The sequence below is a fragment of the Sarcophilus harrisii genome, chromosome 6, assembly GCF_902635505.1.
Source record: "Sarcophilus harrisii chromosome 6, mSarHar1.11, whole genome shotgun sequence".
NCBI lineage: Eukaryota > Metazoa > Chordata > Mammalia > Dasyuromorphia > Dasyuridae > Sarcophilus > Sarcophilus harrisii.
In genome coordinates, this window is record NC_045431.1 from 93,128,471 (window position 1) to 93,156,263 (window position 27,793).

The 27,793-nt window shown below is 37.0% G+C and overlaps 1 protein-coding gene across 1 annotated transcript; it reads right to left on the minus strand.

Moving 5' to 3' along the window:
• Window positions 1–1,048: 1,048 nt before the first annotated feature.
• Window positions 1,049–26,804, minus strand: TMEM192 (transmembrane protein 192). The gene is made up of 6 exons (XM_031941278.1): window positions 26,594–26,804; window positions 24,842–24,988; window positions 21,807–22,071; window positions 15,343–15,477; window positions 6,334–6,436; window positions 1,049–2,844 (listed from the first exon to the last, which is right to left on the minus strand). The coding sequence occupies exons 1-6, from the start codon at window positions 26,618–26,620 to the stop codon at window positions 2,706–2,708; spliced, it is 816 nt and encodes a 271-aa protein (XP_031797138.1). The 5' UTR covers window positions 26,621–26,804; the 3' UTR covers window positions 1,049–2,705.
• Window positions 26,805–27,793: the final 989 nt, after the last annotated feature.

Sequence of the window (27,793 nt, forward strand, 5' to 3'; positions counted from 1 at the left end):
GGATACATGTGACATATTTAACTTGTATAGGACTGCTTCTGGGGAAGGGGGTGAAGGGAGGGAGGGAAAAGTCAGAACAGAAGTGAGTGCAAGGGATAATGTAAAAAAATTACCTAGATCATTATATACCCCAACAACGATACTGTATGAGGATGTATTCTGATGGAAGTCGATTTCTTCAACAAAGAGAAGATCTAACTTAGTTTCAAGTGATCAAGGATGGACAGAAGCAGCTACACCCAAAGAAAGAACACTGGGAAATGAATGTAAACTGTTTGCATTTTTGTTTTTCTTCCGGGGTTATTTATACCTTCTAAATCCAATTCTCCCTAAGCAAAAAGAAAACTGTTCGGTTCTGCACACATATATTGTATCCAAGATCTACTGTAACCTATTTAACATGTATAGGACTGCTTGCCATCTGGGGGAGGGGGTGGAGGGAGGAGAAAAATCAGAACAGAAGTGAGTGCAAGGGATAATGTTGTAAAAAATTACCTTGACATAGGTTCTGTCAATAAAAAGTTATATAAAAAAATTTTTTTTTTCAAAAAAAAAAAAAAAAAAAAAATTACCCAGGCATGGGCTCTGTTAATAAAAAGCTATAATAAATAAAAAATAAATAAATGCCCCTCCCGCCCCCCCAAAAATGATTAATTTTATAGATATGACATCAGTAAGAGGCTGTCAGCACCAGGTAGCAGTGGTCAAAACAAATGAGAGGCTTCCTTAGGCAGAGAAGAAATAGAAAGATAAAAGGATACAAGTAGGAAGAATGGTATATGCGGGTGGGTGAAAGAGAAAGAGGGGTCCACAGTTGTAGCTGGTTAAGGTTGGCATAAAAAGTTAAATTTCACTGTATTGTAGATAATTTGTGCTCCAATTTTCTTTAACCGAATTTTAACTGTACAGTTACCATTCAATGCTTCCTTCCGAGTCCTGATGGTCCATCTTGTTACAGTTGTCAATTACTTGGGCACCATCCTTTACAATTTGCTTAATTAGAATTACAAACATTAAACAAAACAGTATGTAATATACACAAAAGCTGTCAACTTTTTCAGTAGCATTTATTGTTTGAACAATTCAAAGAATTTATTATTCAGTTTAGAAACAAAGTACAGACAGGCATATACACACACACACACAAATGTCAAAGTCTGAGTATCCTAAAAAAAAATCTCTAGAACATACCTGTTATTTAAACCAAAACACATTCCATAATTCTTACAAAATGATTAAAATGGAACTGCAAACACCAAATTGAGGTGCAAAATAATCTGTCTTCTACACACCTTAAAGAATGGTAGGAAAGTTGAAGGCAGAATTTAATAGCTTTTCTTAGAATGAAGGATAAAGATACTTCCTAGAAATGGCATGGCACTAAGGTACAAATTGATGAACACAAAGCAAGAAACCCAGATAAAATCTAGAGTTTAAAAAAGGGCCCAGACACACTTAAATCAGTCAGAAGCTACACAAGAGTTTTTTCTTTCAGCCCAACACACACACACATACACATATACACACACACTTTTTTCTCTCTCTGAACTGTTTGCAGGTGACACAATCACCTTAAGAGGATACATCACTTCATTCACTAAAAAGTAGTTATGAAAGTGATGAGCTTAATACTGCACACCTTGCAAGTGATGTATAATTAAACTATTTTGAGTCTTCAAATAAAGATAAATATACATGTATACATAATATATTATATTATATACACAAGTTTCTATAAATATATTCCAAAACACTGAAGAAACCCATTCTTCTTCTACCCACAGGATTAGCCTCAATCAAAAACCAAAACAATACAAAACCCCCTCCCACCCAAACCTAAAAAAAAAATTCAGGTTTTCCTAAAGAAACATTTAATGTACCAATGGCAAATGTGTCAGCTAAAATTATACCCAGCAGAGAGAAATTCAGTTGACTAATCACCACCCTTCATAGACTATTTGAACAGTTAGAGAGATACTAATAACTGAATGTGTCAGGTTGGTAATTTAGCTTTATCTTTATATTACTAATTAAGATGAGACTAGAGAAACCAATTCAGTTTACTTTTGTCAGCTGCATAAGGTCCCTTTCATAAAAAGCAATGAAATAATGTTGTAAACTTTGTAATTACTACCTTATTGTGAGTGTACTGAGTTTTTGCCAAGTACCACAAGGCAGATGTATAGAAATGTTCGGAGGGTCCTTTTTTGCCCTACACAATCATAATGGCTTCAGCAATTTTAACACATTTATATTGAACTCATTCATTTAGAAAATTCTGAAATGATTAACTACCTTTACTAAAAAGCAAGCTGTTAAGAAATAGAAGCTTTAAATTAATTTGGATGTATTTATAGGGGAGAAGCTGAAATTACACCTTTAGAGAAATTGAGTAGTTAAACCAATTCAAACTTATGTCAAGGGCTAAGAAAAAAAATGGGTATCTGTAAGTCTATATGTCTAATTATTGCTTATAGAAACAGATTTTTCAAATATGGAAGAAGCTTTATAGCTGTATTAACTGAAGAAAAAGTCCAAATACCTAAAAACAAAATTCGTTTCCAACATAAATTATAAAAAAAACCCCAAAAAACAAAAAAAATTAGTCAGCAAAAGCCCTAATTGAATTCTAGAAGCTTGCTAGAAAGTCCAAGGTGAACTGTTTTAGTTTGGATTATTCTAGAAATGCTGAAATGTAGGAGACTTCACTCTCTATTTGACTGAGAAGTGACATCAGGGGATGTGAAGGCCAGTAGTCGTTTACTTAACAGGGCATTATGTCGTTTCAGGTATTCTATTATATCTCCTTGCTTTTCAACTACTTCTTCTATACTGGAACTAGTCCTGTAAATAAATAAGACAGAAAAGGTTATAAAACATAAAAAGAAAGACTTAACTCATACATGGTGTTAGTAACTTGGAAATAAAAAAAAAATCTATGTAATCTTTTGAAATAAAGTTTGCTATTGCTTCATGTATGTAGCACTGTCAGAATTTGCCACAGATAATTGAACTGTCCTAACTAATCAAGATAAAGGATACCTGGAATTAATTATGAACAAAATAATAAAAAGCTAGCTTAAACTGCAAGAAAGAATCTAAAAATATAAAATGTTTGTACTTTAAAAAGTATTAGATTCCGTACAAGATTTAAAAAGTACAAGTACTTTTTAAAGTACAAGATTCTGGTCCCATTTAGCAAATTAAACCTTTATGATCTCTTTGGGGTATCTAGTATGGTACAGATTGTAAAGCTCTGTAACTTTGGGGGCACAGTTACAAAGTGCTTTCCAGATAGCTGAATCAATTCACTGTTCCACGAACAGTATCTTAACATGTTTTTTTCCCAAACCCTGTTATTTTCCTTCTTTTTAGGTCAACTCTGCTTATCTGAAAGGTATGACTGGAAACCACAGAGCTGTTCTAATTTGCATTTTTCTAATTATTAATGATTTGAAGCATTTTTTTCCATAGGTACTGATAGCTTGTATTTCTTCCTTAGAAAACTGCTTATCCATGTCTTTCGACCATTTAGCAACTGGAGGGAATCATTTGAACCAGTTTCTAAAGAAAATGTAGCTTAAATCTCAGAGATCAAGGAAACTGAAAAAAAAACTTTTTTTTTTTTTTAAATAGTTCTTTCTGTAGTGGAAAAGAACTGAAAACTAAATTAGGTGAAGAATGGCTGAACAAAAATGTGTTAGACAAATGTAATGGAATCTTATCGTGCATAAAAAATGATAGATGAGAGTCAATTTCAGGGAAACATAGGAAGATTGATATGAACTGACACAGTTTAGTGAGAACCTGGACAACAATTCTCACAAAGAACAGTATTAAAAAAAAATAACTTTTGGAAGAATTTTTGTTTATTTTATAGTCATGTCTGACTCTCTGTGACCCCATTTGAGGTTTTCGTGGCAAAGATACTAAAATTTGCCATTTCCTACTTCAGCTCATTTTACAGATGAAGAAACTGAGGCAAACAGGATTAAATGACTTGTTGCCTAGAGGCACACAGCTGGGAAGTGTTATAAGCTAGATCTGAACTGAGGTCTTCTGACTCCAGGCCTAGTGCCCTATCCATCTAGTACCACTTTTTTTTTTTTAAATAAAGGTTGCCTTTTTCTATAGTTACAAAGAGTATAAATAATCTTGGTTATATGTCATATTTGCAGTTAACCACATTAACAGAGAATTCTAAGAATTAATATATTTTTGAAAAATACTTTCAATGATTGCTTAGAATTTACAGGTTTAAAAATCAGGGGCTCTCAGAGAGATGCCAGAAGGCTGTTAATACTGGTTCAAGACAGAACAAATTTTCCAAATGCCAGGTATTAAGAGAGGTGCTTAAAAAAAAAAATAAAGAGCTGATTTTTTTTCCCCCATAAGAATGACCACATATATGCTAAGCTTGTGATACAATTAAGAATAAGTCATGAATCTTAAGCATTGGAACTTTGTCTATGGCTTAGCTCTAACCACATCCCAACACTCTAAACCACAATGCATACACACACCAAATCCCCTAAAAGTATCACTTATGAAATCATTTGAGTGTTCCAAGTTTTACTAAGTTAAATATCATAGTACACAAACATTGCACTCAAAGCATTCAATAAATAAAATAACAATAATGAACAATAAAATGTTACACAGAAATTCTTTCCATAGAATCTATTATATAACCATTATCAGTATATCTGGCACAAGCATGACCATCTCCTGAAATATGGAACTAGCCTTGATATGTTCATTAAGTTTCTACCTCTACTCTCCATTGAGAAACATGTCACCCAAAGGGATTCATCACTTAGGAATTATTCTTGAGAAAAGTATGAAGACATTAAGGATTTGGTAATGGCTATTTTATATGAAAGGGCTTATTTTTTTTTAAGTGGATAATTGATAAGGAAATCCAGAAGTAAGAACCCCAAGAATTAGTTTGTAGATTTGCAAATTCCTCTATCTTAAGAGCAATAGCTTCATCTAAATTTTTAAAAATGACTCCTGAGATCTAACACAGTAAAGTGTGTCAAATGCTTTGTCACATCATTCCTTATGTCTGTATGTACACATAGAATTATGTGGGATTGGCTCCCAATTCATCAAAGCGCTAACTTAATGGTAGAGCTTCATGCTCCACCACAGGATACTCTGTTTTATGAGCCATAAGGGATGTATAATACTGTATTGCTTTCCCCACAATTAAAGGTTTCTTCTTTCCTCCTCTAACATATATTGTCTTCATACTTTTCCCCCAGTATGAAAAAAGTTCCCCAAAGCCCGTCCTCCCTCTCCCCTCCCAAAAACCCCCACTCAAGACCAGAGCTGGGAAAATGTCATTCTCACTAAGCTTTTGTTGTTCTGGTTCCGGGTTTTGATTTCTTTGCTGTGGGGGAACTTGAGGTGGAAACTTGCAATGCTATACAGGTAAAGAATTAGGACCTGGCAAGAAACAAAACCTAGAGGGTGGCTTGGGGTACTGCAAGAGTAAACAGCTAGCCAATGGTCACAAAGCTACTATGCATCAGAGGCAGTAATTGAATACAATTTGTGGTCTTGCCTCTGTCACCTGCTCTGACTACCCTTAGTTTCATTTGCAAAAAGGGGTTGGATAAATACACTTGGGATGTCATCCACATCCAGAGGGAGAACTATGAAGACTAAATGTGGATCGAAGCACACAATTTTCACTTTTTTTCCTTTTTCTTTCTGATGGTTTTCCCCCTTTTGTTCTAATTTTTTTATGACATGACTAATATGGAAATATGTTTAAAATGATCGTTACTTGTATAACTATCAGATTGTTTACCAACGGGGAGGGAAGAAAAAAAAATTGGAATTCAAAATCTTACAAAAATAAATGATGAAAACTATCTTTATAGGTCATTGGAAAAACAAAATACTATTGAGGAAAAAAAAGAGGTTGGATAGATCAATGGTATTAAGTAGAAACAAGGATCATTAAAAATACATGAAGATCCCTACAGGCCTTATAATGACTTAGAAAACAACTTAACATTATGTTTTACTGTATCTTTGTTTTGGTGAATATTTTTCAATTTCATGTTAATCTGATAATGGCAGCAGGCAATGAATGCCAGGAGTGTTTGTACTTCTGTATCAGAAAATTTCAAAGGTCTATAAGTTCTAAATCTAAGATTTCTGTGTCTGCAAAATGAGGGTGTTAGAACAAGTTTCATAAATACAGCTATATAGACATTCATCCTAAATACTCAAGTATTTTTTCTTGGCTTTTAAGAAGAGTTCTAATTCTCAAAGAAAATACTTCTTTCTCTCTGTTCCCATTACTCCCTTCATTATTACCTGAATCCAGTCTCTGAGGTACTATTATTGGCATATGCATACATGTTCTCTTCTTCAATTATATCAGGTCTTGGTTTGGCTTTATTAAATCTTCTTACTTTCACTAAAATGACAAAACAATAACTGTTATTATGGTCTAGATAAGAATGAACATTAAATTTAAAAATAAATTATCATGATCTTTTGTGGTTGCATTGCTTCTATATTCCTCCTCTTTTCCTCTTATAACTGAGTCACATTTTTAAAAAATTTAAAAATAAAGAACATATGACCTTTTGATTAAAAAAAAAAAAATGTGAGTGTCTCTTACAGACAAGAAACAGTGCTAGGTACTATGAGTGATATAGACAGGTCAAAAAAAAAAAGAAACTTACAATCTATGTAAACCAGTAGGTTAAAGTATAAGAAAGTTTCTTGCTTGTCCTTTGTTCTCAAAGCAAATCATGACTTCATAGAAGTGATGCCATAATATGCAAAGTGAATTAGATTTAAATGAGGGAGGGCTGTACAAAGTCACCAGCCTCCCTCTCTCTCTCTCTGGAGCCATCCAGGTTTAGTGGCAACATAGAGATAAAGATGACTGGAGATGGCCCTGGATGAGGTGGGAGACCTTGGAAATTACAAAGAACATATGAAGGAAGATGGTCTCTACATCCAGAGAAAGAATTCAAAGCTGTATAGAATGGTCTAACATATATTTATATAACATTTGGGTCTAATGGTAGATATCTTTAGTGCAGGGGAATGGGAGGTAGAAGGGGAAGGAAGAAGAAAAGAAATAAAAACAGTTTTAACTTCATATATTTAAAAAGAACATCTAGTTGTACATAATAGATTTGCAATTTCATGTGCAATCATCTTTTCTTCTACTTTACTATATAACAGAAATCCTTGTTTTGTTTCTTAAGTTCAAAATAAAATAAAAATTTTAAAGAATCAAAAATCAAAATATAAGAGAAAGGTCATTAAGCCAAAGACTAAGAGGGGCTGGGAACAGAGATAAAGTCAGCTAGGAGACGTAGTAAATAACACTGCACCTAGAATCCAATAAAATTGAATTCAAATCCAGTCTCAGACACTTACTAGCTGTGTGTTCCTAGATAAGTCACTTATACTGTTTGAGCTCCTTCATCTGTAAAATGGGGATAACAGCACCTACTTCCCAGGATGTCTCGAGGATGAAATGAGATATTTCTACAGCATGATAGCTACTATGATGATAAGAAGGGATATGGAAATGGTTTAGAATGTATGTTATAGGAAAAACATGTCCTATACAAAAGTCAGGGAAGGTAAACATTACTTTCTGGCTTGGCAAATTGGGTAAAATCAGGGAAGGGAAAGCCTCTTGGAGAACTCTGAAGCAAAGATGGAGGCCTTCCAGGTAGGCAGCATGAGCAAAAGCAGAGGTGGGAAATCATAGAGACCATGAGGTCAACAAGGAAGCTGAGATGGTTGAAAAAGAGGTTCTTTGGGGGGAGAGAGGAGAAGAGCTGGAAATTTGGCTGAAAAATTAAGTTGGGAGCAGCAGTTTTGATGCTCCCAGTGACTAGGGGGGCTGAGGCTGGCAGGTTTCTTGAATTCCAGAGTTCTGACTTGTAGAGGGCCATGAAAACTGGGAGAAGGACTAGGTTATGTGAGGAGGCTAAATAAACAGAGTAAGTCAAGGCTCCTGTGCCATTCAGCACTGGGTTTTAGCCTGCGCATAGTTCTTAACCCCTTTTGAGACTGGCCTGGGCAGGCTCACCCAGGAGACAATGTAGTACAATGGAAAAAGCCTCAGTTTTTAGCATAAGAGGATCTGAATTCAAATCCTCCCCAATATTCACATCTGTGTGACTCCACTAGAAAAGTCACATTACCTCCCTGTGGTTTCAATATCCTTTTTTTTCCCCAAGGTTTTTTTTTTATTTTCAAAACATATATTTAGATAATTTCAACATACACCCTTACAAAACCCTGCATTCCAAATTTTTTCCCTCCCTTTCCTTCACCCTCTCCCTAGACAGTAAATAATCCAATATATATTAAACATGGACAATTCTTCTATACATATTTCCACAAATATCATGCTGCACAAGAAAAATTAGATCAAAAAAAAAAAAAAGAGAGAGAAAACAAAATGCAAGAAAACAATAAAAAGAGTGAAAAAGTTATGTTGTGATCCACAGTTCTTTCTCTAGGTGTAGATAGCTCTCTTCATCACAAGACCATTGGAACTGGTCTGAACCATCTCATTGCTGGAGAGCCATACCCAAAATAATTGATCATCGTATAATCTTGTTGCTGCCGTGTACAATGATCTCCTGGTTCTGCTCATTTCACTTAGCATCAGTTCATTTAAGTCTCTCCAGGACTCTCTGAAATCATTTCTTACAGAACAATAATATTCTACAACATTCATATACCATAATTTATTCAGTCATTCTCGGACTGAAGGGTATCTATTTTTCAGAGCAGGCAGTGAGGTTATGTCTGGGAGCTTTAAGTACTCAATCTCTCCAGAGCTCACCGTACTAATGGGCTGCCCTAATGGGCTGCCTTTCTGCCAGGCAGGTATAAAAGGGAGGCTGCTTGCCTTTGGGTGTTCTGTGGTTCTGAATCAAGGCAGAGCCCTCCCTGCTAGAAAGCAGTTCTCTATTTTGGCTCATTTCTCAAGGAAAAGCCAGCATTTCTTCTGAACATATTAAAACCATCACATAAAAGCAACTTTAAAAACAAAATTATACAGATCTCATAGTCCTGCCCCTCCAACCACGGCACAGAAGTGCCAAAACCACCAAACATTTAACAAACTGATGTCATGATTTATGTCCTCAAAGTATGAAGAATGAGTCAAAGAGAAAACAAAGGTGGTGTTAGGAAGCAAAGTCACATGAAATAGCAAAGAACTGGCTACAAGTCTAAAAGTCCAAGTTCTAGTTTCAACCTCATCATGTGATTGAGCAAATCAATTAATTTTCCTCATCTGTAAAATGAAAGCAATCATATTTTTATTATGCCCAAGCATTCTGTAACCTTTAGAGCTTGACTGAAATCAAGCAAAAATAGAAATATTCTATTAAAAAAAAGTGCTACACTTCTAAGACTTTTTTTTATTAGTCTCTAAATAGTGTCATTCCCTAAAAAGTATCTAAAGCTTCAACTCTCTAAAAATAACTCATGTGTATATATACTATTGTACTTCAGGAAAACAAAGAAAGACTGTCATACATATGACTATGAGAACTTAATGTGCAAACCAACTAATTATACTTTCAAAATCAATTGCTAATTTACTATCAATCATTCAACTGAACATTAAGTGGATAGAGGACCAGCATCAAGCAAATCTTGGTTTTGGAACTTGATTCTGATCCATGAGACTGGATCACAGCTTCTCAGGGCTCCAGGCAATCAAGTCCAAGTCACAGAAGTGATAACAAGGCTGTTGAGCCAAAGTAAATTAAACTAAAAATACTTGAATGAAAAGCTGTACCTTCTGGACACTTTATTTATATCATTCCCACTGTTCTCTCCTCTCCAACACTTATATGTGGACTGAAAATGTCAAAGGGCAGGGTTTTACCATTTTGGAGTCGTAGATCTCTCTGGCAGCCTGACATTTCTATACCAAAACTTGTTCATAAACTAAAAATAAATAAATGTGGAGAGGAAAAAAGATGCTCTGAAAATAACTGAAGGGAAGTCTAACTCAGTTATAAGTTAGTGAAAATGAAGATGTGTAATTTTCCCCCCAAAAAAGTTCATGGAACCTCCCCAGAGCAGAAATCTACCCATAGACCCCAGGGTAAGACCAGAAAAGGGAATAACAGGTGTTTGTCCTGGAGGCATAAAAAAAAAACAAAACAAAACAAAACCAAAAAAAAAACCACTACTATATTTCTTGCCAACAGTGACTGACAAAAAACAAACAGAAGGGTAAAGATGCCTACAGCTTTCACACCTGACAACAGACAAATGTTTTTCCACCTCTGAGAGTTTGTATACTCCATGTCTGCAAGGAGTTTTATACAGCCAAAGACAAGAGGGTCAATTAAGCTTCATCTTCTCCAGAAAGGGAATACTTGCCAGAAGGGCAGTTTTCACTCCTCATTATGATGAATATCCTTGACTTTCTGTAGTATGTAACTGGAATAAACAGACATGTTAAAGCCAATGGAATCCCCAAGGAAATGAAAAGGTAGAACTGAGCATGTTCAGTTTTTGCAAGTAAGCCTTTTACCAAATAGTCAAACCTGATGGATCTGTAAGATACTATATATAAAGCCTTCCTGCTCTGAACAGGTGTAAAGTTTTACAATTAAAGAAAGGAACGCTTTCGTTAAGTCAGTAGACTGAAGAGGATGCATTTCAGCTTCAAAGGCATCACAAATTTCCACTGGCTGTTAGCCCAGCTAAAATTAAGAGGCCAGATAAAAAGGAACATACTGTACTCCCCTCTTTCTTTTAAATACTCACAGGTGAAATACAGGGTGCAGAGTAACTAGCCAGGAACTATAAGCAGGCTCTCAATTTGCTGACACTGGAAGGCTTATTAAAGTTGTTTCAATAAAGCTCAAACTCCTCCTTAGAAGACAAACAACAGAGTACATGTTTTCTAAGTGGGAAAAGATTTGATTTCTAAACTAAAAGAAAAAAAAAAGCAAAGTGATAATCAGAAGAATCTTTATCCCGGGGGCCTGTTCTCTAAAAGTGCTATAACTTAGACAGCAATGTTTTAATATATTATGAAATCCTTTTATACACAGCAACAATAAGATTAATGTCACGGTTTAAAAAAAAAATACTCTTTTAGGGAAGTCAAACTTGTCCTGTGGAAATGACCTACCTTTAACTACAGCAATTGTTAACCTGGGATTAAGTTTATAGAGAGTCCATGAATTTGGATGAGGAAAAAAAAAATGTCGTCTTTTTTATTGCTAATCTCTAATTGGAAGTTCCTCCATCATTTAAAAATGAGAAGGGGTCCATGGAATTTCTCAGACAGCCATTACACAAAAAAAGGTGAAGAAACACCTGCACTTGAATTTCTAACAGTAAATCATATGGATTCAGAGTTTTGTAATTCAAAGACATCATGTAATTACAACGATACTGGTGTCAAATTAGACCACCCAGAAGGTGTTTTCCACTATTCTTTTAGATCATTAGCCAAAAGAGGAGTGTTTCAAAAGCATTAACTCTCTGAAGAGTTGGGTGGCCTTATGTGCCATTCCATTAGGGAGATATGAGGACTACAAAGAAAGTAACTTGCTGATGCTGAAACTAGGTAGATTTAATTTTAAGAAAAATGGGCACTGTTTTAAATAAATTTAGCATGATGGCAATTCCTTTAGCTTAGAGAATTTCATTCATGCTAGTGATCCTAAGAGTGATTTTTCTGAGAGCTGTGGCAGAGGCACTGAAATTCGAACAGAACCCCCTTTGTCCTTCACTCATCACCAAGAGTTAAACCTGGGCAAACCTAACTGCAGTTAAAATGTGACTAATCCGAAACTACTTTCGTAATCAAGAAATGATAAACGAGAAAAGCAGAGTCACTGACTTCACTGGTGAAGAAGGCTGCTCTGAAACTGATATAAAATTAAAATGTGAAACCTGGGAATCTTTCCCACTGCTTCATGATGAGACTTGGACCCTCACTTCGGAGGCCATGAAAAACGCAGGAGAGCCTGTCAAATGCCCAACTAAATGACTCTGCATTCAAACTTAGATCAGAAGCTTCAGTCATTTCAGATAAACAGTCAGATACAGAGCAGAATTAATCCAGAAAACAAGTGAATTAAGTATTTACTCTGGAGGCCAAGATCATTTTACTCAAAGTAGGCTTGGGATGGGAATGATGGATGGATAACAGCTATAATATAGCTAACATTTATATAGTGTTTACTACAAGACAGGCACTGTGCAAAGCATAATTATGACTGCATATGAGCCTCACAACAACCCTGAGAGGGAAGTTCTATTATTATTATTCTCTTTTTACAGATGAGGGGGGGGGGGGGGGGGGGGGGGGGGGTGGGGGTAAAGGACTTGCTCAGAATCCCACATCTAGTATGTATGTGAGGTGATATAGGACCTCAGGTCTTCCTGACTCTAGGCCCAGAAATCTATCCACTGCTCAACTTGCTGCCACCCCCAGCTTCCTCTCCTCTCCCCCCTTTTCTCTTTTTCAAGCAACAATAAGATATATATTTTAGTACGCATACATATCTGCATAAAACAGAAGGTAACTAGGGCCTTTTTATGAGTATAAATGAAGATTACCCTTTATTAGTTTCGCTAGTATTGGGCCATCCCAACTGGATAATATCTCACAAAAGAATATAAACCATCAAGAGTACTTCTGAGCAGACAGAGGCAATGTAGCATAATGGATTGAAGACTGGACTTGGAGTGAGAAAAACCTAGATCTAAATCCTGCCTCCATTAACCCTTAGCAGCTGTGCAACCCTGGACAAATCAATGAACTTCTCTGCACCTCAGGTTCCTCATCTGTAAAATGAGAATGATGATACCCATAGAATATAATAAATTGTGAAATTCAGAGTAGAATGCACATAAAATACTCTGTAGAATTTAAAGCGCTAACTACTGTACTAAATCAAAGAATATACATCAAGAATAAGCACATTGTATTATATACTGATTCTAATAAGGATTCCACATGCATTGCCAAACTACAACAAACCACAGCAAAGAACTAACAAGAAATTTCCCTTTTCCCCTTTAATTGGAAGTGATCTCTCACAGAATTTTATCCTCTATGTTTTTCCTTGATCTATCTGGCACTTGGGTCAGTCATCTGTGTCATCTCTCTCTTGAGTGGATTATAAACTCTATGAGGACAGAGAACATTCTTACTCCTCTGTCCACTACCCAGTGTTCAGCAGAGGGATCACCACAAAAATAGGTACTAAGACATTTTCTTAGTTAACCTGTCACTCTCATAACACTCCTTTTGGAAATTAGGTCAATTCACAAGTGTGCTCTAATTTACACAACAGGCATAATGCTAGAGGGTAATATAAGAGAATTTTTTTTCCAAATAAAAATTTTAATTACACAGAGGAATTTGTGATTTACAGGATTGTTGTTAGTTATTTCATAAAAGCAAAGAATTACAAAAACAATAGTTATTTCTTACTCATCTAAGTCAGTTGCCTAACTAATTTTAAACTCAGAATTTCTTTATAGCACATTTTAAAAATGTAATCTTCAGAGCATATGTAGGATTCCCTACATCATAAAGGGCTTGTTTAGGGTCAGTAAGATGGCATAGTGGATATAGCATCAGATATGGAGTTAGGAAGATCTCTCAGGTCAAATCTTGCTTCAGTCATTTAGTAGATGTGTGATTCTTCCAAGTTGCTTAATTTGTCTCAGTTTCTTTCTTTGCGCCATCTAGTTGCCCTATTTTTTTCTTTGGGGGGGGGGGGAGGGAGAGAAATGGGTTTATTACAACTGAGGAGTCCCTCAGTGGGCTAGTTCCTGATTAGGAATTAGCCTGTCTCAGTTTCTTAATCTGTAAAACGGAGATATTAATAACATCTATTACCCAAGGTAAAGATCAAAAAAGTTAATATATCCAAAATCTTTATAACCTCTATAAATGCTTATTATTAAATCATCATCTACTTTGGGAGAACACCATAAAGTAATAAAAAACTTAAAAGAATTGAACATGGTTTCCATCTATCCTAGTGACTAGAAATGGGACTTTTGAGGTATTTTTTAAAAATGTACTGCTAATTCCAATTGATTTGTGATGCAAAGTGACATCTGCATCCAGAGAGAGATATGGAGACTGAATTTGGTTTGAAGCAAAGTATTTTCACTTTGTTGCTGTTGTTTCTCATTTTTTCTCACTTTTTATCAGATTTTTCTTTTGCAGCATAATGAATATGGAAATATGTTTTGACACATTTTAACCTATATCAAATTGCTTGCTGTTTTGGAGAGCAGGTCAGGGGAGAGAGGAGAAAAATTTAGAATACGAGGTTTTGCAAGGGTGAATGTTGAAAACTCTCTTTGCATGTATTTGGAAAAATAAAATATCACAAAAAAGCACTGCTATAATTTACCTTTCATATAAATATACAAAACTTCCTTTAATTACAATTTCAGAACTAATTTAAGGAAGATATAAAAACAAAAATTAATAGATATATCTCACCCAATGGTAAATTAAAATTAAATACAAATTTATACATGAAACTTATTTCACTTTATCTTTTTTCCATTTAAACATTTGATGAATATATTATCTGATTTTCTAAAAAGTTTCTTTAAAGTCAACAAAAGCTCACATTTACACCTAGTTCTGAATCACTAGTCAACTTTCCTGTTGTTTCAAAAAGGGCACCAAAAAAGCAGGCACTAAGAGTCAATTTGAGCTCACAGCTGCAGAGAATTACTTATTTCGTGTTGTATTTTTTTTCCCCCAGAAGAATTATCTTTATTACTTAGAACAGTAGTATGAATGACGTGAATTTCCTTACTCCATAAAGAAGTTACAATAAAAATCAATAAACAAAGCAAAAATTACTACATTTTATAACAACATTTATAAGTAATACATTTAATTCAACGAGATATGGAAAAATGATATATGACTTTTTTTTCTTTAGTATGAATTTTCAAATACCAAGTGAAATTTGTATTGTGAATAAAAATATTTCTTATATTTATTACATTTCTCTGAATTCTTTTCAATATGAATTTCCAATGTATAATGAGGATTCAGTGTTGTTTGAACAATATTGCACATGTTTTTTCTATAGGCTCTCTTTCTAATATGATCTTCCAGTGAGGAAGGTCTAAGTTATGCTTTCCGACATTCGTTATATTTTAAAACTTTCTTTCTAGCATGAATTCTCTGGGGTACAAAAAGATCTGAAATCTGATTGTAATGGAATTATGGAACTGTAATAGAAAAATATAGGGCTATAGAGCCTGTACTGGGAAGGGCAGATATAGTAGAAAGACAAAATGGGTAATTCTCACCTGTGTAAATGATTAGACATATCAGGGAACAGATCAGTTCCAAGGCCAGGACTGCCAGAATAAGGTCGAGATAGAGGGGACCATGATCAGGGAAGGAGTGCTGGATACACAGGATGAGGAGCAGGAAGGCATTGCCTGACAAAAGGAACACAAGCCAAAGAGTTACAAAAAAGGAAGCAACAGCAATGACAGACATAACAAAGATGAAGATAAAAAACCAAAGAGAAGTCTTACTCTCAAAGGCAGAACAAGTTTCTTAACATCACCTGAAAGCCCCAAGGACATTCCAGCATTGTAGTTACAAGTGGTAGCCACAAGCAAAACAGTGTAGGTGCAATTGCTCAGGCCATCTGGTCAAGGCCACTGATTTTCTGAGAAAAGCTCAAAATTCAAGAGAGACTCATGGTAAGGGTCAGATTAATCCCACATTAGGATATTTGCTCTGTGACCACAGGCAAATCACCTTAAACCCTTTGGATCTTTAAAACAAAACAATACTCTACCTCACAGCATGGTAGGTAAGGACCATACAAGATAATGGATAAAAAGTTTTATAGTCTTTAAACGCTATCGTTATTAAGTTCAGCTATTGCTAGACACTTAAAGATATTAAAGATAACAAAACTCATAATACTTTGTACATAATGGAAGTAAATCCAATTTGTATAAAACTAAACATAAAAAACAAGAGATTCTTTGCTTTAAAAAAACATTTCAAAATGGCATTCCCATGAATAGCAAAATCCCTTTACATATTTAAAATGATCCAGTTAAAAAAAAAAAAAAAAGATGACACTAATATACCTTTTTTTTTTTTTTTTTTTTTTTAATAGCACTACACATTTTACATAGATATTCTTATACAGGACAACATATCCAGGTTGGCAATGGCTTAAGTAGCTCATTTAGGTGAATGCCATTTCTTCGTTAATCATTGGTCCATAGTGATACTCTCTCAATAAGTCTATGGCATATTTTTTCAGTGTTGTTTTTAAGCTTACTTTTTGCATCACTAATTTGATGAACTTGGCAACCACTGAAAATGTATAAAGAGGAAATTTCCAAGTCCCTTCTCTTCCTACTATTTTTCACTAATGTTTTTCTAGGTCTGGAAAATGTTTGCTTAGTACAAGGAAGAGAAGGGATCTCCTACTTGTTGGTGCAAGCAAAATGACTATGAACCAGTAAGCCAAGTTTAAATTACATATGAAAGTCACTTTGCACTTTAGCTCTGTTCTAACAAGTTCCATTTCCATTTCCCCTTCCCCCCCTCCCCCCCCCCCCCCCCCCAAATCATGCTGCTAGTAAATCAGCTTTGGGGAAACCTAATTGGTACTTGGTCTCAAAACAACTATACTTATAAAATTGGGGGAGGAAAGCTTTAAAAAATGAGAAAAGCTGTTCTGCATAGATAACATGACTTTACCATTATAAATACTATACGAATTTCAAATGAATTTTAATTTTTAAAAATGTTTTATAACAGAAATCCTTTTTATGGTAACAAAGATGGAGGTCATCAATTGAGTAAATACTACACAATTACAGAACATGAATTATAATGGTATACTGGAAAGATGGAAGAAACAATGAATTGGAAGGCTTTAGAGAAGCATGGACAACTTCTGCAAAGTGATGAAGAGTAAAACAAGTAAGATCTAGAAAGCGATACATAAAATGACTCCAACAATGAAAGTGCAAAAAAAGTGCACTGAACATTGTGTAATTATGATGACTGGGCTTAGCCTTAGAAAAGAGTGAGATAAAGTTTTTTTTCTCTCTTCTAGGAAGACATGGGCAACTATAGTGAAATATTATATATACTTTCAGATATGGTAAATATGTTATTTTGGCTTTTCCCTCTTTTCAAAATCTGTTAATAAAATCTAACTTACTGGATAGGTTAAGAGGGAAGAATTTATTTACAAATTAAAGTGATAATGAAAAACAATAAAAAATGTTGTATAACAAATTCAATTTTACTGTACAAGACTATATAATATAGTATGATTTCAGAGAAAAGGGACCAAATAAGAAGATGCAAATATATTTCAAAAATGACATAAGATCATAGCACTACCTAGTGGCCTTCTCCATAAACTCTTCAGCTACTCCATAGGACTGTCTGATTTTACTCCATTTGACTAAGTGAAATGTATTTAAGATATGAAGACACATAATTTCACTGATATTTATAACAATAAAGAGCCCCAAACTCACTTCTCTGTTCAGTAACAAGCACAATTAAGTGGCCATATTCTAATTCATATGGCTGAGAGAAATTAATTTGGGATTCCGACCAGTGACATTTAAGAAGGCTCTGGTTTAGAAGACCCTTACTTAACTAAGTTGCCTCTACCTATGTCAATAGAATGAGATATATGATGTTAGGACATACTACAATTCCTAGTCTAGAACAAGAGTTCTTATATCTTTTTTGTGTGTGCGCGCTAGGGATAGGCTGAGGAAATGTTTTGCTCCCTCCCTCCCCCCAATCAGGATCATGTTTTTAAACACATTAAATTAAAAAAAAAAAAAAAAAAACAAACAAACCATCACAAGATTAGAAAAAGAAACATTACAATTATGAAATTTTAAAAAAATTCATCAACAGCAATTTAAGAACCTCTGGTCTAGCAAAGCATCTGCGAGAGGTGGAATCTAGTTACAGGGCTGAGTGTGGAGTAAGGAAGACCTGGGTTTTGAATTCAGATCCTAGCTATAATTCCAAGAAAGTCACTTAACCTCCGTTTTCCTTCCCACTTTCCCATGATGGTTAATTAAATGACTGAAACTGCTTCTAAACTAGTCAGTTCTTAATCCAATATTCACAGGTGGCAACTCTGTACTACTGTTATAAAGTTTCAATGACTTTAAAAACCAAATAATTTTGTGGGTAGCCTAAGAGAATACCACCCACTAGACAACTGTGAAGGATTTGAGGACTCTGAAAAATGCAATAATCAATTACAATTCTGAGGACTACTGAAGCATGATATTCATGTTGACAGAGAAGTGATGGAGTCTTATAAGTTATAGGATAAGGCACACATCTCCCATTGTGGCCAATGTGGAAATTTGTTGTTTCAACGGTGCATATGTGTGTTGAAAGGCTTTGTTTAAAAGGGGGGAAAAGCTTGACTTCAGAGAAAAGATATAAAAAGATACCTTCCTCTGTAAAAAGAGGAGGACATGGGTGTGGGACATTTAATATATTTCCAGACTTTAAAAAAATTTATTGATTTGTTTGCCAACTTTTTTCTCAACTTTTTTTTTTCCTTTTAAAAACTACTGTAATATAGGATGGCTCTCTGGGAAAAGGGAGGGAGAAAAATAGGATAAAAAATGATTTTTTAAGTGGAAGAGTAAATAAATGCTTGTTAATTTTTAAAAAGTCAAAATAAAATAAAAGTTAAATTAAAAATAGCATTACTGGATTAATATTGGATAGTCTGGTTTTGTTAGTAGAATTCTTCCAGTTCACTGTTCTTGCAGTATTAATACAGGAGCTCCAGTGGCTCCTTGTGGCCAAAGGATGCTGTGCAAGAATTCATCTAAGGTCCCCCCTAGAATCTACCCTTTTGAGAGGTAGAAGGCAGAGGAGACTTCATCATTTTGTATCCCCACAGAACAATGGGGACTTTTTTTTTTTTAAACTCCAAGTCTCATTCCCACGGAAGGGTTGGGACACTGACATCCACAGATCAGGATGGGTTCTGAAGGCCTCTCAGAGATGGCACTTCCTCACATTATCTTTTCTTTTAAATCATTTATCTTTATTCAGTTCTGTGGCTACAGTGTTCTCACATGTTCTAAAATAGCAATTTTAATCTGGATTAAAAATACTTTAGGATGGTTTGTGATAGAGAAACTAAGAAATAAACATGTGATTCTCCCAGAGTAAGACTTCAAATAACCTAAACTCATGTCAGTTTAATTTCATTTCAATCCCCAAACCAATGAAGAAAAGCCAACTGTCATACACATGAAACCCTTTGTTAACCTGAGATTCAGAAGAAGTCGAAAGAATTATTAATAAATAAGCATCTATTAAGGACCAAACATGTGCTACTGATGGCAATACAAAGGCAAAAATGAACAGTCCCTGGCCTCAAGTTCATAGTCTATCAGGAGTAATCACAGGCACACACAGAAGAATGAATGTGTGTGAGAGAGAAAGTGTGAGAGACAGAAAGAGAAAAAGTGAAGGAGACAGAGAGAGAGTCAAAGAGAGAGAGAGAAAGAGGAAAAAGAGAGAGAGTCAGAGACAAAAAGAGAAAAAATGAGGGAAACAGAAAGAGAGACAGAGAGAAAGAGAAAAAGGGAGACAGAAAGAGAAAGAGTGTCAAAGAGACAGAGAGAAAGAAAAAGATAAGGGACAGAAAGAAAGAGAAAAAGTGAGGGAGACAGAGAGAGACAAAGAAAGTGAGACAGAGAATAAGAGAGAGAAAGAGAGACAGACAGAAAAGTGAGGGGGGAGAGAGAGAGAGACGAAGAGAGAAGGAGGGAGAGGGAGAGGGAGAGGGGGAGGGAGAGGGAGAGGGAGAGGGAGAGGGAGAGGAGAGGGAGAGGGAGAGGGAGAGGAGAGGGAGAGGGAGAGGGAGAGGGAGAGGGAGAGGGAGAGGGAGAGGGAGAGGGAGAGGGAGAGGGAGAGAGAGAGAGAGAGAGAAAGAAATTCAAAATACGTTCAAGAAGGGAGGAGGTAGAAAATCAGGAAATGCCTCATGTAGGGGATAGTTTTTGAGCTGAGTTTTTAAGGAAAGTAGAAATTTCTAAGAGGTAGCTGTAAGGAAGAAATGCATAGGGATAGCATTAACTATCCTCTTTTAGAAGGATCTAAAACATCTATTCCAGGGAGTCTGTATGCTAATACGGGGGAAAAAACTTATCTTCCTTTTCACCAACTTCTAACTGAAATGTAGTATATTTTTACTAAAACGCAGCATATTTTCTTCTGTTTTACAACATGGCCCTGAGAAGAGTCCAAAAGCTTGTCTAGATTGCCAGAGGGATCCAAGGTACAAAAATGATAAAGAACTGTATCTTGATCACCACACACTTCCCTCACTTCCTATTCTAAGCCTCACTGTACTTGAATGTCTGACCAGAACTGCCAGAGGTAGCTACTTCCTGAAGAAAAAGTTATTTGCTTAAAAAAAAAAAAAAAAGTAGTTTTTGCTTTTTATTTCCAAAGAATAGTCAAAAAGCAATAATTTACCTCCTCTAACTCCTATCTCTTCTTAGGTGAAGGCACAGCACTTACCCTAAAAAAGGCAGTTAATATGTTTTGCTGGTTGTTCAAGGACAGATTTTTTTTCCAAGCTCCACTTTTGTATACTGAGACCATCGACCTCCAAAAATTAGCTTTCTAACAAATTCTTGTTCAATGAAATGTTGAAATATAGGGACACAAATGTTTTTTTGGAGATATTCAAGTGCTCTTAAGGTTTAGTCATTGGGCAAAATTTTCTAACTATTCAGGGTTTTGTTGATTTGCTAAGTTAGCCCCTAAAAATTTTTGAAAGCCCACTAATTTCTTATTTTTAAAATTAAATTAAGTTTTTCAAGTCAGTGAAAATGCACTCTCACTTCCGTTTTCTCCTTGTCGTTACAAATGAAAAAGAAAGACAATACTTGTAACTCATCCCGATATACTACTGCAAGAAAAGCTTCTCCTAAACTAAGAAGTACTATGTAAAGGTGACCCACAAACCAGAATGACTTGGGAAGAACTATATAATTCCTACCTCATCCATCCTACCCAGCAAAAGAAAATCCAGCACTCTGATGTCAGGTTCAGTTAGAAGTTTACAGAAACAAAAGGAGATTTTTTTTGTAACCTTATATAGTTCTGCCTTTCAGAATCATCTGACATTTTCAGCATTACATGGAACCATAAAGTTAGATTATTTTAGGATTTGGAATAAGCAAATCTTTGCAAACCCAATATAAAGCTTGAGATCCTCACACCATTTTTACCTAAGTTAGGAGGCAGAAAAGAGAGGGGAAAAAAAAAAAAGTGAGAGAATGAAAAAAACTGTTCTGACTGTAATTAAACATTACTGCACCCTAAGGAATAAGGGACATGAAAATGCAGAGATTTGCATAAACTGATGCAGAGCAAGGGAGGGGAACCAGAACTCAGACAGAAGACAGGAACAACGATAGTAACAGAAGTAAAAACAATATAAAGAAGCTGCTGAACTCAGATTAGAAAACGAAAAACTTTGACTCTGAAGGACAGGTACTAAAGACTTGCCTCTTCTCAGTAGAGAGCTGAGACATTCCAGATGAAAAATGTTGCACATCTTGTCCTTCAGCACAGACTAGCTGCTTTCCCTTTTCACTAAGAAAAAGACAAAGGAGAATACACTGGGGAAGGATCGTGGTCTGGAAAACCTACAGCATCAAAACCGTATTTTTTTTCAAAGACTTACAAAAAGACGAGAGGCAGGCAAACTCACCTGTAGAGTGTATCATTAATGACAGTCTTTTAAGGTGTCTCGTAGATCTATAGATGATGATGTAGCCTTGGTTTCTCACTTGGCTATGGTGATATTGGATGTAACGTTCAAGAAGCATATGCAGGACCCATAAAATCACTTTTCCAAGGATAATCACAGTTTGAACTTTAAATGGGTTGATGTAGTTTCCTGGGCATTTGTCCTCATTTGGATTAGGATAAGAACAAAGCAAACCTGTTAAAAATGCTAAAACAACAAATACAACCTAAAAGGAAAAAAAACGATCAAGATTAGGTTTTAGGACTTTGAAGTTAAATGCAACATCACTTTTTGGGTCCTACATTTAATTATTGTTTTCATTTTTTTTAGAAAGCAAGAATAGGAGAATTGAATTTTATATTCTAATATGATTTTGGTCACAAGTTTATTAAATCAATGCACTGTAATTCTAGAATTGCACGTGGCTTGTTTTCTATCTATTTTTTTTTTTTTTTTTATCTTTCTTCATTTTTTTTTTTTCTTTAATAGCCTTTTATTTACAGGATATATACATGGGTAACTTTACAGCATTAACAATTGCCAAACCTCTTGTTCCAATTTTTCACCTCTTACCCCCCCACCCCTCCCCTAGATGGCAGGATGACCAGTAGATGTTAAATATATTAAAATATAACTTAGATACACAATAAGTATACATGACCAAAACATTATTTTTCTGTACAAAAAGAATCAGACTCTGAATTATTGTACAATTAGCTTGTAAAGGAAATCAAAAATGCATGTGTGCATAAATATAGGGATTGGGAATTTAATGTAATGGTTTTTAGTCATCTCCCAGAGTTGTTTTTCTGGGCATAGCTAGTTCAGTTCATTACTGCTCCATTAGAAATGATTTGGTTGATCTCGTTGCTGAGGATGGCCTGATGTTTTCTATCTATTTTGAGCCTGTGGCACTCCAAATCATCTAGGTAGGAAAGCTTATTCCCAAACTGTGATTGTTAAAATAAAAATAACTTTATACTCTATACTATTTTGTATAATCTCAAATCAGTAGTCTCTAAAGAACTGAAACTGAAAAGGACCAGGGTTCAAATTTTGTCCGAGATATTAACTCTGGAAAGATAACATTCCAAGACCATCGGTTTTTATGTTTCTAATTTTTTTTTTCAAATTTGTTAAATTTGGACACTATATCACTAAGCTATAAAGCTACGATCATCCAAAGGACAATGGAGAAGGTACACAGTGGGCATGAAGTAGCAACAACACAGTACAAATAAGGAATTCTGTGGGAAAAATAGTATAAAGGATGCCATAAGAAAAATGTCTGTCAGAAAAAGAAAAGGAGGGGGGGAAGAAGCACTTATAAAGCACTTTTTCTTCATGGGTTCATAGCATCACAAATTTATAGTTGCAAGGACCCTTAAAGGTCACATCTAATCCACAGCTGAAAAAAACTGAGTCTCACAGACATTAAATTCATCCTGGGCAATTAATAAAATTAGTCAATAAGAGACTATAATCAATTATGGTATATGTTACTATATATCAATATATATTTCAATAAAATTAATTTAAAATTATCTTAATTAAGCAGCATGACATGGAACCATAAAGTTAGATTATTTTAGGATTTGGAAATAGTTTAAGGAAATTCCTACATGACTATGATTTAGTTTAACCCCTCTCTACTTATTTTCTTTTTTTTGTTGTTGCACTGAGGCCATTGAGGTTAAGTAACTTGCTCAGGGTCACACAGCTAGGAAGTGTTAAGTGTCTGAGACCAGATTTGAATTCAGGTCCTCTTTTCAGGGCTGGTGCTCTATCCACTGAGCCACCTAGTTGCCCCTCTACTCATTTTCAAATGGGTAAAAGGAAAAATTTAAACCACCTGATGTTCAGGTACTCAGTTCTATAATTTAACACCCACATACCTAGTTCTCTAGTTGCAACAAGACAAATATTCTCATCATCTAGTCCCAGGGTTCTTAATACCACAGAAAAAAGTTAAGAATCCCTAATCTAGTACATAAGAGGAAAATAAGTCTTTGAAGAATCAAAATAATTCATCAACTCATTTGAATATATTTAAAACAGCCAAAAAGGTTGAGTAACTAATATTCTTCTGACCATTGTCATTGCCACAAGCACCACGAGGAAATACAAATTTTAGTTCCACTGTGTTAAGTGTTTTCATGTAGATTCTATGACCCAGCAGATACTTTAATGTTGTTCTTCACTTGGGGCAGCAACTGGCACTACAAATAATAGCTTTTAGGGAGCTAGTTTATATACATATGTGTATGTATGAGTGTACATTTTTTTTTTCCAAAGTTGTGATTTCACTATTATAAAGAATTTCCACGAGGAATCTTTCCACTAATGGAAGATTGGGGCTTGTTCTGAACTTTCTATTCTTTTTTTTTTTTTTAATAGCTTTTTATTTACAAGATATATGCATGGGTAATTTTTCAGCATTGACAATAGAAAAACCTTTTGTTCCAATTTTTCCCCTCCTTTCCCCCACCCCACCTGCCCAGATGGCAGGTAGACCAATACATGTTAAATATGTCAAAGTATATGTTAAATATAATATATGTATACATGTCCATACAGTTATTTTGTTGTACAAGAAGAATCGGACTTTGAAATAGTGTACAATTAACCTGTGAAGGAAATTAAAATTGTAGGTGGCCAAAAATAGAGGGATTGGGAATTCTATGTAGTGTGAACCTTCTATTCTTAAAAGTTCATGAGGTCTTCAGATTTCCTTAGAATCAGTCAGTATAGTAAGCTTCAAAGATGCCTACCTCTAATAGAGACCGTCTCTAAAGAAGTTCTCTAAACATCAAGCTATATTTCTTTTGATAGTCATGTACTTTGCAGCAGAAATATTACATATTCCAATTCAGATTATCCAATGTTCACAAGCTGAAGCAAGAAAAGTTACTGCTTTGTCATGACATAGTCCTTAATGAGCCTAGTACCCTTTGTCCTGTCAAACACTCCAAATAAAAAGACTCCCAAAGACTTACATGTATTAACAAGAGGAGATTTGCTATAATGACAGTAGGAAGGGCATGGAATCTAGGTCTGAAATGAACATGCAAGGGATGTTGTGGCAGAAGCTGAGCATCTAGAAGGGGGTCATCTTCTATACTTTGTGTGAGATCCAATGAACCCTAAAGGGGGAAAAATAAAAAATTAGTACATTCTTGGATGATATGAATAAAACCTGTTACATAACATGAAATTTGAAAAGGTGTTCAATACATATACATTACTCCATTCTAAGAATATTTTTTTTTTCCTGAAAAACCATTTAGTTTCAACTACTGGAGGCTTATTAAAAAGAAATTGTCTCCTACTCTGAAAGGGTTATCATCAAAACTAGCAGTGGAAGAATAAACAAATGAAAAGTTCAATAACAGTAAAGAATTCTAGAGAGAAATACCGATTTAACAGAGAACAAGTCATGGACAAGAAAATCTGGGTTCAACTCTTATTTCTAACATATATTAAGTATTTTACCACGGGCAAATGCCAACTACTCAGAGCTCTTAGTTACAGATGATGCACTTATGTACATTTTTGATAACCAGAAGTTACCAAATTACAGGACTAGACCTCCCTGCAAGATGGGAAGGAGGGATAAACTTTGGAATTCAAAACTTTAATCTAGAAAGTTAAAAAAAAATGTTTTACATATAATTGGAGGGATACATATATATTTTTAAATGCTAAGTGAGAAAGACAAATTTTCAAATAAAACAAGCAAGTCGTATCCCTCTGGGATTTAGTTTATGCCTTCACAAGGAAGAAACAAAAACAAGAAACTGTAGCACTCTTAGCAGAAAAGGGTGGGCTGGATAGAGGGCTAGACCTATAATCAGGAAGACCAGAGTTCAATTTCTACCTCATGCTTATTACTGTGGGTAAATCAGTTACACCTTCCGGCCCTCAATTTCCCCATTAATAAGAGATGACAGATTCTTATGTCCGAGGGTTGCGGAGGGCTTCAGCTTAGTCTATCAGTGGCACACGGTAAATATCACAGAGACCCCTAAGGTCTTGCTGCTGTTTTACACTTCCTGGTTTCGTCGGGCTACAACTCGGGGCCACCCCACACTAGGGGACTCCGCTTTACCCCGCTCCCCACCCGGCTTTTTCCGGCTCAAGCCGGAGCCCTGAGTCGGCGCTTCCCGGCGGCGACGATGACAAGGCTTCACGCGGCGGCAGCGCCGGGGCGGGGCTCCTCACCGGGGGCCGCCCCTCTGCCCGAAACCGGGCCCCGGGCGACCCGGAGCGGCTGCGAAGGCCGGCCCGCAGTCACGTGAAAGCGCCGAGTTCCGGGGCTAGCAGCAGCGTCGCTTTCCGAGCTACAGCCTGCGATGGAGCCGGGCCGGCGGCGCACCTGGGGCGGTGCACGGGGCCCACCCACGCGCACGCGCCGGCCGCCCGGGGCCCAAGCCGGCGTCCCCTCGCTGGGACCCACAGACCCCGCGGGTGACCCCCTCCCGGGGCGCACGGCTGCTGCAGGGCGCCCTCCCCAGGGCGCGCAGCCACTGCAGGTGTCCCGTCCGGGCGCGTCGCTGCTTCCCGGAGCGCACCGCCGCGGCGGAGAGTCCTCCCCGGGAGGCTCCTCTCCCCTGCCCCCGACCCCCTTCCGAGGCTCCCGCGCGGGGTGGGGCACGGGGAGGGGGTGGGGAGGAAGGCAGCTTTGCCGCTCCAGGCCCCGCCCCGCCGCGCCGGGAGCCCCTGGCCGCGCCGTCCCCGCGCGCACTCACATCCTCCAACCTGGTCCCCGCAGCCATCTCCGCGGCTCCCGAGGCCGAAGCCCCGCCGGCGGGGCGCGCTGTCTCCACCTGCGCGTCTCCGCAGCTGCTCCGGGAAGGTGTAGGGGGAGGGGGAGAGAGAGGCGGGGGGGGGGGGGAGAAAACTCCGCGTCCCGCCCCCTGCCCGCCCTCCCGAGCAGGCTCACCCGGACTTTAGACCCGCCCACGCGGGGGTATGCCCCGCCTCCGTGGGAGGCCGCAGGCTCCTCCTCCAACACCCTCATTGGTGGAGCCCGAGAGGCTTCCCCCCGACGCTGCCGGCCCCCGGAGGGAGGGGGGGGACGTTCGCAGCGGAGCTGCTGCGGGTCTCCCTTCTCTCCTACCTTGACCCATTGCTTTGGCACCCTGCTTTCTCCTTTCTAAGGTTCTGGACCCCGAAAGGCCGGAGCATCGTAGGCTGCCTTGCCAAGCCTCCGGCGGTCTGACGTCCAGGCCGTCACACCTGTTATTTATGTGCTTTTCGGGGATGCTCTCCTTGGGCGTGATTTCCTGTGTCTCCAGCCCTGGCTGTGTACGTACTAGCTAGGAGGGCTGGAGATGCTAGATCCAGAGCTCGGCTTCGGGGGCATCTCCGCTAGTCCTCCTCGCCTCTTACAGAGGGGGAAACCGAGGCCCAGGGCTACGCAGCGCGCCGCCCAAGGTCGGAGGGTGGAAGCCGGGGTTTGAACTGGCTTCTTTATTTTCTCTGCACCTGATGAGGTCCAGCTGTGGTTTTTTAGCTAGTTACATAATCTCAGAGCTTCAGTGTTCTTGGCAAAATGATTGGTTTACTTTAGGCATTATTAACCTAGGTTTCCATTAATATATTTTAAATGATTTGATAGCTATTTCAATATAATTTCCTTTTTTGTTTTTTTAAGCATTTTACTATTCTGAAAAGGGGCATATAGGCTTTTCCAGACAGCCAAGAGGTCCACGACACAAAAAAGTTAAGAACCCCCAAATGCCCCTTCTAGAAGATGAAATAGGAATGTGGAAAACAGTTCAAATACTCTTGGCTTGGAAAACTTGGACAAGCTCTTGAGCTTAATCTCCAAGCTTCGATTTTATCAGCTGTTAACAAAGGTAATTTATTCCACTAATCCTTTAGACTTAATTCCGTCATCTGTTAAAAACATAGTAACAAATAATCTTGTAACCCCAAAATCAGGA

What these genes read in the sequence shown, in the direction of transcription:
- TMEM192 (XM_031941278.1), bottom strand. Translation starts at nt 26,620, where the DNA reads ATGGCTGCGGGGACCAGGTTGGAGGAT. An exon ending in ATTAATGATACACTCTACAG is followed by an intron (nt 15,478 to 21,806) that starts GTGAGTTTGCCT and finishes TCCTTTTGTCAG; the next exon opens with GCAATGCCTTCCTGCTCCTC. An exon ending in ACCTCAGAGACTGGATTCAG is followed by an intron (nt 2,845 to 6,333) that starts GTAATAATGAAG and finishes ATTTATTTACAG; the next exon opens with GACTAGTTCCAGTATAGAAG.